The 14,960-nt window shown below is 53.6% G+C and overlaps 2 protein-coding genes across 5 annotated transcripts in view; one reads left to right on the top strand and one right to left on the bottom strand.

Moving 5' to 3' along the window:
- Nucleotides 1–1,160, top strand: part of Chka (choline kinase alpha) — a 46,306-nt gene extending 45,146 nt beyond the window's left edge. For all 4 annotated transcript variants that reach the window (XM_032891288.1, XM_032891286.1, XM_032891285.1 and 1 more), the window contains one exon: nucleotides 134–1,160. In XM_032891288.1, the coding sequence (XP_032747179.1) occupies nucleotides 134–193 (60 nt within the window). In that variant the 3' untranslated portion in view covers nucleotides 194–1,160. The remainder of the gene's footprint in view (nucleotides 1–133) is intronic.
- A 1,516-nt stretch (nucleotides 1,161–2,676) lies between these two features.
- On the bottom strand, nucleotides 2,677–14,626 carry Tcirg1 (T cell immune regulator 1, ATPase H+ transporting V0 subunit a3). Its single transcript, XM_032891284.1, is given in 21 exon segments — nucleotides 2,677–2,818; nucleotides 2,901–3,078; nucleotides 3,256–3,373; nucleotides 3,449–3,559; nucleotides 3,694–3,825; nucleotides 4,116–4,329; nucleotides 4,410–4,528; nucleotides 5,316–5,406; nucleotides 5,487–5,644; nucleotides 5,740–5,849; nucleotides 5,852–5,878; nucleotides 9,627–9,771; nucleotides 10,067–10,279; nucleotides 10,364–10,457; nucleotides 10,624–10,706; nucleotides 10,786–10,912; nucleotides 11,089–11,177; nucleotides 11,268–11,488; nucleotides 12,012–12,090; nucleotides 12,376–12,496; nucleotides 14,544–14,626. Coding segments are annotated over 20 exon segments (2,505 nt in total). The 5' UTR covers nucleotides 12,493–12,496; nucleotides 14,544–14,626; the 3' UTR covers nucleotides 2,677–2,739.
- Between the last annotated feature and the right edge of the window lie 334 nt (nucleotides 14,627–14,960).

The raw sequence follows: 14,960 nt of genomic DNA, 5'->3' as shown, positions 1-14,960 counted from the left end.
ACACATGCTCTGTGGCACAGTGAAATCAGAGACACAGATGTGGGTTTTGCTGGCATGGTGGTCCACAGCAGCACTGAACATCAGGTCAGCCTGGCTATGTAGTGAAGTACTTACTGTGTTTGGTATCTCCCAGGAATATGCCCAAGCCAGGTTCGATGCCTACTTTGACCAGAAGAGGAAGCTTGGTGTGTGAATGGATGGCTCCACTCTTCACCACTGGACTGCAGGAGGCGGCTGCACCAGGCCCTCAGTGGAGCGCTGCTGTGACCACTGCCCTGGGCAGAAGGCCTGGACGTCTCACTACTGAGCACCGATGTGTATGATACTACAGACTATATTAAAGTGGAGTAACATTTCTTTCATCTTTGTTTACACTCTCACTAGGACTCTGAACCATGATTGGAAGCAGAAATATAGTGTGATAGTGCAATAGCTCAGACCCCGCCTAAGCGGGAGGCCTTTCGGCTACATGGCTACAGCTTCAGCCACTTAGGCCCCAGCCAGACAGAGCAGTGCTGTGTGGGTACTGAGTGCTGACTTAGGATATTAATGTGCTGCAACACGTTCGTGACCAGGCTTTGAAGGTGACAGTCTGACAATGTGTTGGAGACACTCTGAAGGGCAAGTGAACAGACATACTGTGAAATGGCTCAACAGGAGGAGCCTGAATTGTGGGGTCTGTGGAGGCAGCCAGTTGTTTCTGTACAGGGTACACTTGACTATGGGTATGCATCTGCAGGCAGTAGCTGCAGCCCTCCTGTGCCTGTGTACGCATGACTACAGGGGCCAGCATCACTGACTGGCCATAACTGCAGTGTCTCCTAACTGGGTGTGCTTTATGCTTCAGCTTCCCGGGGAGGAGCAGTGGAGCCAGCTTCCTCACCCCTTCTTGCCTTCTCTCTGCCTGACCTGGAACTTGGGCTTCTGCCCATTGCCCTCTGAAGCTGCTTCCCATCTGATGTCACTGGGAGACAGCAGCTGTATGTATGGGGTATTGGGGTGCAGGTAGATTAGAGCTGTGAAATCCATGTACATTAATACCCAATGGGATAAACCTAGAATTTTTTTTTTTTTTACTCTGAACTCTGAATTGTTTTGTGCACATATTTCTGCTACCACCGAGACTGTATTATACAGATAAATAAACAACTTGAAACTTAGTCTCAGGCTGTTACCCTTCATATGTCTGTCAATGTCTTGCTCTCCACTAGCACACACGTGGAAAAGCCACATGACTAGTGCCAGGCTGGCATCCTCCTCATCACACCTCATTCTCAGCAACACCACATTTTGGTATCCCACTGGTCTCCAGACAGCAAAGGTCCCTGGGATTTGTTGCCCTTCCTGACTGAGCCTCACTCAGCTGCTCTGTCAGGAGTCAGGCCCAGTAAGCAGCAGAGGGAGCTGCAGCTGTTCCTGTTGCTCTGATCAACCAAGCTTCAGCAAGAATGCTGCATGCCAGCACTGTTTACATGTTACACGGCCTTAGAACTCTCCACTGAAAGATAGGACAGCAGTGGCCATGACTTGCTTATTCTTGCCCTGTCTCACAGCGGCTTCACTCCAGCTGACTCTCAGCTTGCCTAATGAAGTAACAGGCATGAGGACCCCTCATGCTTCTCTTAAACGTTATTTTTCTTGTTTTTACATGAGTCCAGAAGTCCAGAGGAGTAGGGTGCTGTGGAGCGGAATCATAGGCCAATGTGAATGGCCCAGTGAGTGCTGGGAAACAAACCCAGGCCCTCTGCAAGAGTAGTCTAGGCTCTTAATGTCACTGAGCCCTCTCTCTCTCTCACCCACCACCTGCTTTTCCACAGCTTCCCATTTGTGACAGTTATTTCCTGCTCAAATGAGTGGGGATCAGATCCATCTTGGTCTGATCAGTCACACCTGTAAGTGGTCATCACTGCCAGGACAGAGCTTGGTGGTGTTATGGCATGCTGTTCCCATGGCAACTGAAATAGCCAGTCTAGGACGGCAAGCTTCAGAGTTAGGACAGGCCTGCTAACTCCTTGGGGATTCTCTGCACTCATCTGCCCAGCTCTGTTATGTTTCTCTTAGCTTAGTCTGCCAAGCATGTGAAAGTGCCTGAAAGGCACTATTATTTCCAACCCTGCATTCAGTGTCTTCAGCAGGACAGTCTACAACCCTCCCAGCAACTTGGCCAGGGTCATTGTGGCTCGCTATGCCCAGAGCAGCTCTGGCCTCAAAGCAGCCTTTGTTGCTGGGGCCTTCAGCTGCAAGAACTACTTTGTAACTTGGAAAACTTGAGCCTCTGGTCTCCGACATGCACTGGCTATGTATATGCCTCCCAGCCAGAGGGAGTGAAAGAGGCCACGCCTACCTCAACCAAGCACGGAGGACCTTAATAAGGACTTCAGGGAGACAGAGCCTGAAGTCAAAGCCAGTTGCACACCTCAAAAATGGGAACCTCCTCCCACCTGACTGGAATCCACTCTCACAAAACTAACTGTCCCTTTTGTCCCCCAAGAGTCTGCAGATTTTTTTTAACACAGCTATCCCAGCAATTTCTAAAGGCTCAGATCCTAAAACAGTGCCTCCTACCCTCTACCTCCCTTGAAGGATGGTCTAAGTAGATGTCATCTTCAGAATCTAGAGCTGTGACCAGTAAAGTGTCAGCCTAACCCTGGTACCCCAGAGAGGACAAAGGCAGAGTTCCTGGGCCAGCCAGCTTTTTATTCCTGTCCCATTTTGAAGAAGCAGGGATCGAAGTAGGTGCTAGTCACTGTCCACAGTGAAGGCAAAGGGGCTGAGCTTGTAGCCGGTCCCTGAATAGAACTTGTTCTGGAACTCCACCCTGGGTGTGAGAAAGGGGCCAGTGAGAGGAAATCCACCCATCCCCTCCATGCCCAGGCTCATTACGGGGGTGGGGTGCTCACCAGTGCAACCGCAGGGCATGCAGGAAGGCTGAGAGCCCCTCCATCACTAGCAAGATGGCCACAGTCAACACAGCAAAGGCAGCAAACACAGGGACCAGCACCACAGCTGCCACACCAATCTCTCGGCCCATGCCTAGGCCTATGCGCATCACCATGGCCCACAGGACCTCAGACAGCTCTGCACACAAATAGGGGCTAGTGAGGTCTATTGAGGTCAAGGGTGAAGGAATGCCTGTCACGCCCCCACCCCAACAGCATTCCTGAATCCTTGCCCCTAGAACTGCTGAGGCATCTCTGTAGGACAGCCCCATTTGACTAGGTAGGATATTGAGGCCCTGAGAGAAAGGTCACTCACGAGCATGAGCCAGGCTCAGGGCCCAGAGACGCAAGTAGGAGGCTGTGTTGGAGATGCAGCCCAGGCAGAACTCAATGGTGTGGATGGCTTGGTGCATGAAGATCTCCGAAGGGACAAACTGCATGATAAGAGACCATGAGACAACATGGTCTGAACTGGCAGCCCTCCCCCAACAAAGTACTATACCACCCACCTCAGCTTCTTCTTCATCTCCTGAGCTCCCAGCCTTCTCCTCATCAGGGCTCCAGCTGTTCTCCAAGGTGGAAGCATCCGGGGAGGCCAGAAGCTTGTCACTGTCCTCATCCTGAGAACAGATAGCATCAACAGCTCCAGCCCCTAGAACAGCCCATGCTACCCACCTAGCAGCACGGAGCCTACAGGGAAGCAAAGGTCACTTCCCATGCAGCCTTCCTTCCCTGTACTCCTTCCTCCTCCTACCTGTCTGCCTGCTGTAGGCCTTCTCTGAGTGTTTCTTCGGCGGTGCTGGCGCAGAAGGTACAAGGGTGTGCCCAGCAGCAGGATAGGAACTGTGGCCAAAGCCAGGACCACCAGCGCATACTGTACCACTACCTGTGTGCAAGAAGGGAAAAGCAACCATGCACAGGGCATGTAACCAGTCACTTGGTGTGGTCATACTGATCACTGGGAACTGTAGTCCCTCCCCCAGGGACCTCTAAGAAAGGACTTCAGGTTCCCAACACCTGAGACCCAAATTTTAGTCCATTGGCTCTGACATCACCGTCTGGCGGTATTCTGACCCACAACCCATTTTTCAGATGGCTCTGCAGCTCCTGGTGACCCAGTGCCTGAGGTAGGAGGTCCCCAGTGAAAGAGTCAGTCATTCTCTGTCCCTGACCTACCTGCCCGTGGAAGAGCAGCCGATTGGTGGGGTTTTGGGAGAAGAGGAACATATTGATGAAGTGAATGAGGATACTGGGGGCCGATGAGGCGCTGGCAGCTGAGACGTAGAGCCACTTGTAGACAATGAGGAAAACAAGGTAGCCAAAGAGGCCCAACAGGAAGATGAGCTCAGGCACGGTCTCCAGCAGTAGCCGGTGGGCCTGGCCAAAGTGCCTGTGGGAACAGAGGTCAGAGCAGCCTGGACCCACAAGGACACTGCCCACACCCTTAGCTCACTGGCACCCTTAGCTCACACGTGGTTGAAGATGCTGAGGAACACCCCAAAGGCCATGTGTGTGACCCCAAGGATGACAGACATCTTCATCTTGAAGGAGTTGAGGAAGCTCAGGTGGTTGGTGGCCAGGCTCCAGATCTGGGGTAGTGGGAGAGGTGAGCACACAGGGACACTAGTCACAGTTTTGCCAGGAACCCCCCCTCCCATGTTTCATCACCCTGCTCCCCTGACAAACCCACTTCTAGCACCCTAGTCACTAGTTCTAAGGGACTAGTTCTAAGGGACTAGTGACTAAGGTAGCTCAGCTGGGTAGCTCAGGCACCCAAGCCTAGGCTCCACTCTCATCTGTTCAATAGGATAATGCTATATGGATCAGTTGTTTCCCACCTAGTGGACTGCTGTTTTGTTCTAGGTTTTTTGTTTTTTCTTTTGTTTTAAGATTTATTAATTATATATGAGTGCACTGTAGCTGTCTTCAGACACACCAGAAGAGGGCATCAGATCCCATTACAGATGGTTGTGAGCCACCATGTGGTTGCTGGGATTTGAACTCAGGACCTCTGGAAGAGCAGTCTGTGCTCTAAACCACTGAGCCATCTCTCCAGCCCATGTTCTAGGTTTTTGTTGGTTTGTTCTGAGACAGGGTTTTATGTAACGAGGCAGGCCTTGAAGTCTTGTATGCAGCCAAGGGTGCACTTGAACTCTGATCCTCCTGCCTCGCATCTCCCAAGTGTTTGAATCATACTTGTGTCCTACACTCCGTCTGGATACTATTTTTATAGGCCTCTCTGCTTGTGTGCCAAGCCTGGCACCCAGGAAGTGCACAGTGCCACCTGTCGAAGGGGGATAGCAAACAGGTGGAGCTGTGGATCCCTAGCCAGCCTTCCCAACTGCCCCCTTCACATGCACCAGCGCGCCCACTTACCGGGTCAATGCCGAAGGGATAAGGTCCGAGGAAGACACCAGTGATGTTAGGGTTCAGGGTAAGCATGGGGTGCTGGGACAGATACTCGTCACTGCAGCAAAAATAGATAATGTCAGAGCTGCACAGTGGGCCAGGGGCCCTGGGTGGGTAGGGAGGGACATAGGTCCTAACCTCCAGCCTGACTGGTTGGCCATGGCAGCCACACTCCAGCCTGAGGGGAAAATAGTGGTGGCTCGGCTGAAGCACTCGTTGTAGATGAAGCCCGTGTAGATGGAGAACAGACCCATGAGCAGGAGTAGGTAGCGACCCCCAAAGAAGGTCTGCCAGATCTGGGGGATCAGGGGGAGACAGTAAGCTGTTTAGCTCAGCTCACGGCTGCTCAGCTCTTGTGCCCTATCCCTTGTCAGGTATGGATGGTTCATACCTCATTTCGCGTGGTCTTCACAGCTGGTCGGTTCTCAGTGAGGACCATAGCCAGGGCGAAGAGAAACATGAGCAGTCCGTGGCCCACATCGCCAAACATCACAGCAAAGAGAAAGGGAATGTGATGATGGTGTAGGGAGCTGTAGGCACACAGAATACAGTCAGGCAGTTCCCGTGGGGGCTGGGGATCTGCTTTCTTGTCCGAGTTGCCACAGAGGCCTCCCAGGACCAGCCAAGAGCGTGTGCGAGGCAGGGACCACTCGGCATATTTCAGAGTCTACAACTGTCAATCGATGCCACCCAAGGCTTGTGGTTTAAATTTCCTCTGCCCATTTCTCCAAAACGGAGATCTTGGTGCCACCTCACAGGGTTATTATAAATGCGTGTCGTGGGCAGGCCTGGCGGGTGACAGGCTGTGGACCTAAGTCTAGCAGTTCTAGCTACAGTCAGTTATTTAAAGATAAGGCAGCTACTGAGTGGTCCAGAATGGTCTTAACTCCTGCTGTGTTCCTCCCAACTGTTGTTTTCTGTTTATGTGTGCACATGCTCATGTAGATCAGGGAAAACAATGGGTCAGTCCTGCATTTTGAAACAGCACTTGTCCTTAGCCCGGAACCTCACTGAAAAGGAACTTCCAGGCTCCAGCCCACATCTCACCACCACTGGAATTACATCCATGCACTGCTGAACCTACGTGGGCTTTGGAGACCTACACTCAGGTCTTCAGGCTCTCCTGGCCTAGCCGTTCCCTAACTCTGTTGCAAGGGGAGGGTATGCATGTGTGCAGCTCGGGATAGCTTACTGTAGGAGTTAGTTCTACTCCTATACAGGCCCTGGAAATTGAGCTCAGGCTGTCAGAATTATTCACAAGCCTTTACTCGGTAACCATTTCTCGGGTTCTGAATGTTATGTTAGGAAGATGTATAAGCCTAGCAGAGTAGCTCATACTTGTAATTCTAGAACTCAGGAAGCCGAGGCAGGAGGATTGCCATGAATTCAAGACCAACCTGGGCTACAGTGTAACACCCTGTCTCAAGGCAGGGCTAATGGCACACATCTTTATTTAATCTTGGCACTCAAGATGCAGAGGCAGGAGAATAACTGTGTGTTCCAGGCCAGCCTGGTCTAGAATGAGTACCAGGACAGCCAGGACTACACATAGAGACCCTGTCTCAAAAGTCCAAGACCAAAAAATAGAAAGAGAAAAAAAGACAGTCTCAGAACTACAAAACAAACCACACACACACACACACACACACACACACACACACACACACACACACACACACACACACGAGCCAAAAAGGAGCTGGAGAGTGAGTTCAGCTAGCAGGTAGCCCAGTAGTGCACAGACCAGACCTGATGATCTCAACACTTGGGAGGTGGCGTTCAAAGAAAGATCAGAAGCCCCAGGTCATCCTTGGCCACACAAGAGTTTGAGGACAGTCTAGGATCAATGAAGTCCTGTCTCAAAAACAGAACAGCGGGCTGGAGAGATGGTTGAGCGGTTAAGAGCACCGACTGCTCTTCCAGAGGTCCTGAGTTCAATTCCCAGCAACCACATGGTGGCTCACAACCATCTCTCTGTAATGGGATCTGATGCCCTCTCCTGGTGTGTCTGAGGACAGCGACAGTGTACTCATATACATAAAATAAATAAAATGTTAAAAAAAGAAAAAGAAAAACAGAACAGCAAAAAAAAGAAGAAAAAGAAAGGAAGGAAGGAAGGAAGGAAGGAAGGAAGGAAGGAAGGAACAAAGCAGAAGAGAGGGGCAGACGGAACAAAAGCTTCGCAGACAGATGAGCATCCCGAGTGCGGAGACCAGAGCCCGTGGGATCTGGTGGGCACTCCGTAAGAACAAACTGGGTACTCAGTCTCTGGAATTAGAGTTGGGAGGAGGGTTCCAGTGCACAAGAATAGGTAGGGGCCTTCAGGAGCCACACTGTCATCCTACTGCCCAGCTGTTGTACAGAGTGAACTTTAACCCTATGTTTGGTGTCCTTATACAGAAAGGGACAGGCACTTGAACACAGGAGAAGGGAGAAGACCACATGGCCATGACAGCTGTTCACAGCCCAGGAAAAAGACCCCGAACAGATTTCCCCTGACAGCTGGAACAGTGCAGCTGATACCCACTTGACCTCAGACTTCCAACCTACATTTCTGCTGGTTATGTTTAGACAACGTCTAGTAGCACAGGGCTTGCCATGTGAAGGGACCCCAGCCAGCCCATGCACGGCAGGCATGGCTCTGGCAGGCCTTCCCCTCCTTCCCCCTGCCCCTTGGTCTTGCTAAACACTGTTAGATTGCATTCTCTCTCGAAGTTGGCCACCAAGGTCTATTCCCATATTTGTCCACTCCCTCCTCCTACGGCTGACTACCGAGGTCCAGCTATCAAGTGTTGAAGTCCAGCAATCGAAAGCCCCCTTTGGGTCACCTAATTAACACAGCCAATCAGAATGGTTTCCCCATTGTACCTTTATAACCTGCCATTTTCCTATGGGCCGCATCTGTCTCCTCTATCCAGAGGTAGCCCTTTGCTTGCAGTCGCCCCACCCCCAGGACAAATACCCCTTCCCCTTTCCTCATCCTCTATCTCCATCTTTGTCTCTTTGTCCACGCCTTTTGTCTCTTGGGGCAAATAAATCTCTTTTGTGCTGAGAACTTGGTCTTGGGATGTCCTGAGCCAATACAGACCCTTTCACTGCGTAGCTAAGGCTGACCTAAGATCCCTGCGCCTGCCTCTGCCTCAGGCATTTACACCACACCCAGCCATCTCTGCTACCTAGCCACCTTCTGAGGAGCCACAACGCTTTACTGCAGTTGTTCCAGCAAACAGCACCCTCCTTCCCCAAGGGCTGGCAGGGGACAGCCACCATGAGCACATCGTGGCAGTCCTACCTGCATTGGAAGGGCCTCGGATCAAGTCCAGGATGCTGGTTCTGAGGCACTGAAGGGCCAGAACCTTTCAGCCGGCATCTACGTGGACTCAGACTGGTACAAAGGCCCACGCTTTTACTGCAAGCACTTTGCCCGCTGAGCCTTGAATTCTCTACGTAGCTGAAGAGGCCTGAATTCTTGATCCTCTTGCCTCTACCTCCCAAGTGCTAGGATTATGGGCTTAACCACCATGCTCAATTTATGCTGAGGATTGAACCCAGGGCTTCATGAATCCATGAGGCAGGCGCTCTATCAACTGAGCCACATCCTCATCCTATTAATTCCAACTTCATAAAACAACAACAACACAGCGTGGCCAAGTAAGCCACAATCGAAGGCCGGCCTGGGGCCTATGACCACCACTAGCCTTCCTAACACTCCTGAGGTTTGTACTATCATTCCCATTCTACAGACCAGGAAAAATGTGACCCACAGAAACTAAGAAACTCATCAAAACAAGTGAGCTGGACTTTAAGTCACTCCCAAATCTGTTTTCTGAACTGTTCCAAGCTGGTTCCCTGTGGATTTAACAGCTGAACCAAGTGTAAAATCCCAACTGGGACTAGGGTACCCAATAGCCTCCCAGGAGATTGAGTTGGGGACTACGCCTCTGTTACAAAAGTGTGGAGTGGGGCTGGAGAGATGGCTCAGTGGTTAAGAGCACCGATTGTTCTTCCCGAGGTCCTGAGTTCAAATCCCAGCAACCACATGGTGGCTCACAACCATCTGTGATGAGATCCGATGCCCTCGTCTGGTGTGTCTGAAGACAGCTACAATGTACTCATATATAATAAATAAATAAAATATTAAAAAAAAAAGTGTGGAGTGGACCCAGCTCCTACCCCTCTCAAGGTTTGCACCCCAAAGGCAGGGGCCTAACCCTCAAAGTTTGTATCCAGACAGAGGACGGGAGGGCTGGCCCCCATCGCAGGAGCAGTGGATCTTACCAGGGTTGACTTCCCTGTATCGGCCCACACCATACGCATCCACAATGCCCTGGAAGCTGGAGGTGAAGCGGTTGGTCCTGATGAGGGTTGGAGGCATGTCCTGGCAAGGGATGCGGTGAGCCACAGCACTCACTCCTTCCTCACTCTGGGGTACCGAGGCAGAGACAGAAGCTGATGCTAGGGCCTGTAGAAACCCCGCCCCTCCCTCCCAGACCCAGCTGAGATGTGGACTGTAGAAGGCAATTTCTGGGTCGAGAGTGGGGTGGGATGGCATGGGGGAAGTTGGTCAGCCCCACCCTATTCAAAATGCCCTGGAGGAGGCTCCGAGGAATCGGTACCCATCCTTCAATCCCAGAGCAAAGGTAAGGTTCTAGAAGCTTGAGGAGAGACTGGAAGCAGAATGAGTTAAGGCAGGGAGGGAACAAAGCCCGGATGCTCACCGAGCCGCTCTGCAGCGCCTGCTGTACAGTGGGAAGGTCCCTCGTGGCACACCAGACCTCTGCAATGAGGCACTTGTGTGTGGTGTTCACACTGCACTGGTTGAGGGTCAGGTACACCGCCTTCATCTTTCGGATCTGCACCTGCCCTGGGGGCAGCAGCTGCTGCACCCGGCCCAACACCTGGCTCAGGAACCGGTCTGTCTCCCCCAGGACCTGGGGCAAAAAAAAAAAGGTAATGAATCGAATGGAAAGGAATGGTGAGGGAGCTAGCAGGGGTCAGGTCACATGGGCGCTCACCTCCTGAAGCTCCTGGCTCTGCTGCTGCAGCTGCTGCAAGGTCCTGAGCCGGGCTTCCTCCTGCTCCAGGTACGGGAAGACATGACAGTGAAAGCTGAGGAAAGATGGGGTAGTGCAAGTCAGTGGAAATAACCAGGAAGAGCTGAGGGCAGGACAAACTTGGTGACGGTGTTATCAGGGGCCTGGGCCACCCGGGACCAGTAGTATCTGAAGTGGCTATAGGCTGGACACCGGCAGTGGCCAAGGGACTTGTGGCTCACCAGTCTGTGATCTTCCGGACCTTCTGTCCGATCTGCTCACCCCAGTAGGAGATGACAAAGGTCATCCAAGTTGCAGGCTCACCCTGAAAAAAACAGGTTCAGTTCCTCTCTGGAGCCCTGGCTCCTCCCAAACGGCCCTAACCCTGGCTCCTGCCAGCTCACCGTCACCGGGTCCTCCAGCTGCCCCTCAGTCTCCTTAAAGCTGGCAATGAGGAAGCCGCGGCAAGCTCTCCAAAGCAGGCGCTCCAGGGCTGCAGCCTTGCAGGGCTCCACAGCACCTGCCACAAAACTGCAACAGAGCTGGAGGGGGACTGCAGCCTCCTCCCAAGCCACCTCAGCAGGAAGTACCCACAGGGAACCTCCCCCGCCTCCAAACACAACAAACAGAGACTCAGGGGCCAAAGGGTCCCTGTTTTTGGTCAGTGCCCTCAGGCTGTCAAGAAAAGACAAACTGCTCCCACTCACTTGACCTTCAGGTCTGCATGTGGCCCTGGGGTGGCTGAAAGCAGGGGTGTTCTCTCAGTGGTGGGTCCCTCCGTATGGACAGCTGCCATCTGGTCACCAAGAGACATTGTGAGGCCCGGCCTAGGTTGGGTTTGGCATATGTATCTCCTGTCCCCATCCCTGCCCTGACTGTGGCTGACCGGAGGGGCGTGGCTCTGGCCCAGCACGGCTGAGTGGAGCTGTAGCTGGTGCAGCTGGGCCCGAAGTGCCTGTTGGTTGCCTCGAACATCCCGAAGCTCCTGGGCCAAGCGGTCCGTTTCCTCCTGGATGCGCAGCAGGTCTCGGGGAGGTGGTGCTGGCAGTGTCCCCTCGGGTGGGGTCAGTGTCAGGCCTGCCCGCTGCACTTCTTCCCGCAAGAAGGCTAGACACAGAAAGGGTGGCAGGGAGGTTAGGGGAAGCCACACAGGGTTATGCCAGCTAATGTCTACTGTTAGCCAAGAGCTGCAGACATGTAGGGAGAGCCCAAACGCCTATCAAATGCCATGACTAATCTGCTGAGTCAGGGCTCCAGAAAAATCCCAGGCTAAACTGCTGTTTCAGAAGCTCTGTTCCCCCGTCCTGTCCTCATCTCTAACGTAAGGAAGGACTTCACAGCCTTCCATTCCAGCGTCTGCCCACCCCAGTCCATGTAGGCCGAAAGCCTGAATTGCAGCTCATACTCCAAGGCAGCCCAGCCTTAGGTCCCTGGCTCCACCCACCCAGAGTCAACCTTGGCTCCACCCACCCAGAGCCAAGTTCGTCCTGCGGATCCCGGCAGTCCCGCCTGCACCTCCCTTCTCTGCCTTCCACCTGGGTAGCTAGGACACTTCCTTTCAGACCAAGGCTGGCTAGTGCTCCTTCCAAGAAGCTAGCCAGCCTGGAATGTGGGTCTGGGTCCAACTTACTGAAGGTCTTCTCCAGCTCCTCGCAGCGCCGGACATCTACCACGAAGCGTCTCTGGAAGGCACTCACCGATTCGTTGAGCTGTGATGGATACACATAGGGGTCAGAATCTCTGGGAGGGGCCTAGGAACTGCTCTGGGATCTAGGTCTGAGGCACCTCCTCCAAAAAGCTGCTGGGTGCCCAGTGAGCCTGAAGTGACCAGCTGGAGCAGACTCAACCCCGTGCCAGAGAGGGCATGACTAGGCATGAGGAGGGTACCAGTGCTGGAAGGGAGGGTTGGGATGCTTCCATGGCGGGCCAGGGGGAATCACGGGGCCTTTCCTGATGTGGGTTACCTGCCCAGGGCTCTGTCCCACCCCACTTACGTCTCTGAACTCCACGAGGCCCAGCTCACCCAGCTGGCTCACACAGTTGTAGGCAGATGCTGTGGGCAACAGGAGCTGGACCAAGGCCACCTCTTCACTCCGGAACATGGAGCCCATGATCCTTAGAGCAGGCAAAAGGTTGGCTAGGAGCTAGTTCCAGGCAGGCATCCATACGCCTCTTCCCACTCACTGGATCGACAGATGGGGAAACTGAGGCTCCGAAAGAGGTAATGGGTACTGAGGTCGACAGAAAGTCAGTAGCCTGAGAAAGCATGGAGCAGGCCCATGACCCCAAAGCCTACCATAAGCTGTTAGCCTTCCACTGCCTCGTTGCTCCAATCTATCCCAGAGACCACCGTTTGCAGCACTGTATCACCTCTCTGCCTGTCCCTACTGGAGACCCAGCTTAGCCCTGGGACCAGAGGCTCCAGTCCTGAGGCTATGACAACTGACACCAAATGCTGCTGAGCTGTCTAGCCTGCTTCCCTACACACGCAGTGGGTGGAAGGCTCTCTAAGTTCCCTGGGGCTAAAATCCTGAGGGAGAGGATTGGGTGGGGGTTGCCTTAGGCTACCCGGCTTGCTGGCATTGCCTGTGGGGCTGGGAAGTCCGGTGTTGAAACCAAGAAAGTGAAACTGTGAAACAAAGGGCGGGAAGCCCTGGTGGCCTAGCTCCAACCCCAGCAGGCACACACACTTCCTGGCTGGAGAGTGGACTCCAACACTCTCCCTGGGCCACTGCCTGCTCTGTAGCTATTGCTCTTCAGGGCCAGGGTCCTGGTGGGACATTTTCCTCAGCTCTTAAACTGGCGTTGAGGGCTGGGGGACACAAGTGGGAGCACACATTGAGAGGAACTTTAGATACTAATATGGGCCCAGCTGGCTGCCTGGCTCTGCCCAACTTCCTCCCTAGGCCTGGTTTACTTAAGGGGAAACCACAGTCCTGTCCCCAGCCTGGAAGAGGAAAGAATCCAGAGGGTGGGCAAGGGCTTCAGAAGAGCCAGGCTCTGCACAGGCAAGGGTGAGCAGGAAGGGCTGGGTGCAGAGGGCCAGGAACCAAGTCTCTAGGGTCCTCCCTGAAATGTAACCAGCTGTGTGACACTGGGTAAATCACTTGCCCTCTCTGGGTCTGTTTCCTCTTTGACAGAATAAAATTTGGCCACCCCTGGCAGGAAAGATGTGAGTGGGGAGGTGAACAAAAGATGAGTCTTCCTACATCTTACTTCTATAAACACCCCTCCCCCCAATGCCTAGTGGACACCCCAGCCTTATGATTTGTTTGTTTGTTTTTCAAGATAGGTTTCTCTGTGTAACCCTGGCTGTCCTGGAACTGGCCTTGAACTCATGGATGAGCCTGCTTCTGCCTCCTGAGTGCTGGGATTAAAGGCCTGTGCCACCACCACTCCTCCTACCCCAGCCTTATCTTCTAAATGGGTAAACCCAGGTTGAGTAAGGTGAAGTCTAAGGCCATATGGCCAAGGAACCAGACCAGAGAGGGGTCTACACAGACAGAGGAAGGCTGCTCTGACCTGGCATGTCCCACCATGTCCCAGCACCATAACCACCAATACAGGGGTGCCCCAGACAAGGGATGCTAGCCAGTAAATGCAAGACAAATAAAAGTTGCTCCACACTCCCTGCAGAGAGTCCACACTATGCACTGTGATGTTAAAGGTCCTGTCTCCTGCCTCACCAGGACATCTGCAAGCTAGACCCACACACACCATTCCTGCTCTGGCCTTCCCCCTCACTACCCCCGCCCCCGGAAGCCCTGAAGGTCTGCCTTACTCCTGCATCCCCCTTTCGATCCTTTTCTTCCAGCCCCTGCTCTTCAGAGGATGACAGAACGAGGAGAGGGGCTGGATTCTGCCTTGAGCCCGGACGGCCTCCGTTTCCTCATCTGTAGAATGGGTCCCTCCCACAGAGCCAGACGCAGCAGGGGGCTCCTTGAGCTCAGACTTGGTGAGGCGAGCTCTGAAGTTGCCCGGAGTTAGTAATCTATCCTCTGCTTCTCCTTGCGGCCTGCCTGCACCCCACACAGCCTAACACGGGCGCGTGGCCGCTGAGTTGCCTCCACCCGGAGTCGGGCGGGGCGACTAGACCCTTGTCCAGGCGGAGAAAGCGGTTGGTAAGCAGGGCTGGGGCTCCTCAGTTTAGCAGGATACTCACCTACGTAGACTCGTCTCTCAACTCCGGACTTAGGAGCTGAGCCCGCCCGCCCGCCGGCCTCTGCAGCTCACTCCAGCTCCGAAATACCAGAGTGGGCGTGGCCTGTGACGGCCCGCCCACTGCCCGCCCCGGGCCGCCCCCGCTGAGTTTGGGCGCCGGGTGGGGGTGGGGGCGAGGGCGGTGGATGAAATGGTTCTGGAGGTCCCTGAATCGTTTAATCCCGGAGATTGGGAGATAACCGACACCTGGGATGCCAGGTAGGACTTTAAGGATAGGTAGGCCACCTTCAACTTCCTGATGGGTCCTAGCACGTACAAGCTGCTTAGCTATTGTGCAAGATCTGCTGCTACCCAACCTCACCCAGTTCAGGCTGGGTAAGCGTGAGCCCACTCTTTGCCACCCTCTCCACTGGCAGCA

The sequence above is a fragment of the Rattus rattus genome, chromosome 2, assembly GCF_011064425.1.
Source record: "Rattus rattus isolate New Zealand chromosome 2, Rrattus_CSIRO_v1, whole genome shotgun sequence".
Lineage (NCBI taxonomy): Eukaryota > Metazoa > Chordata > Mammalia > Rodentia > Muridae > Rattus > Rattus rattus.
The sequence above is the reverse complement of the archived record's forward strand: the minus strand, read 5'-3'. Positions and strand labels throughout refer to the sequence as shown.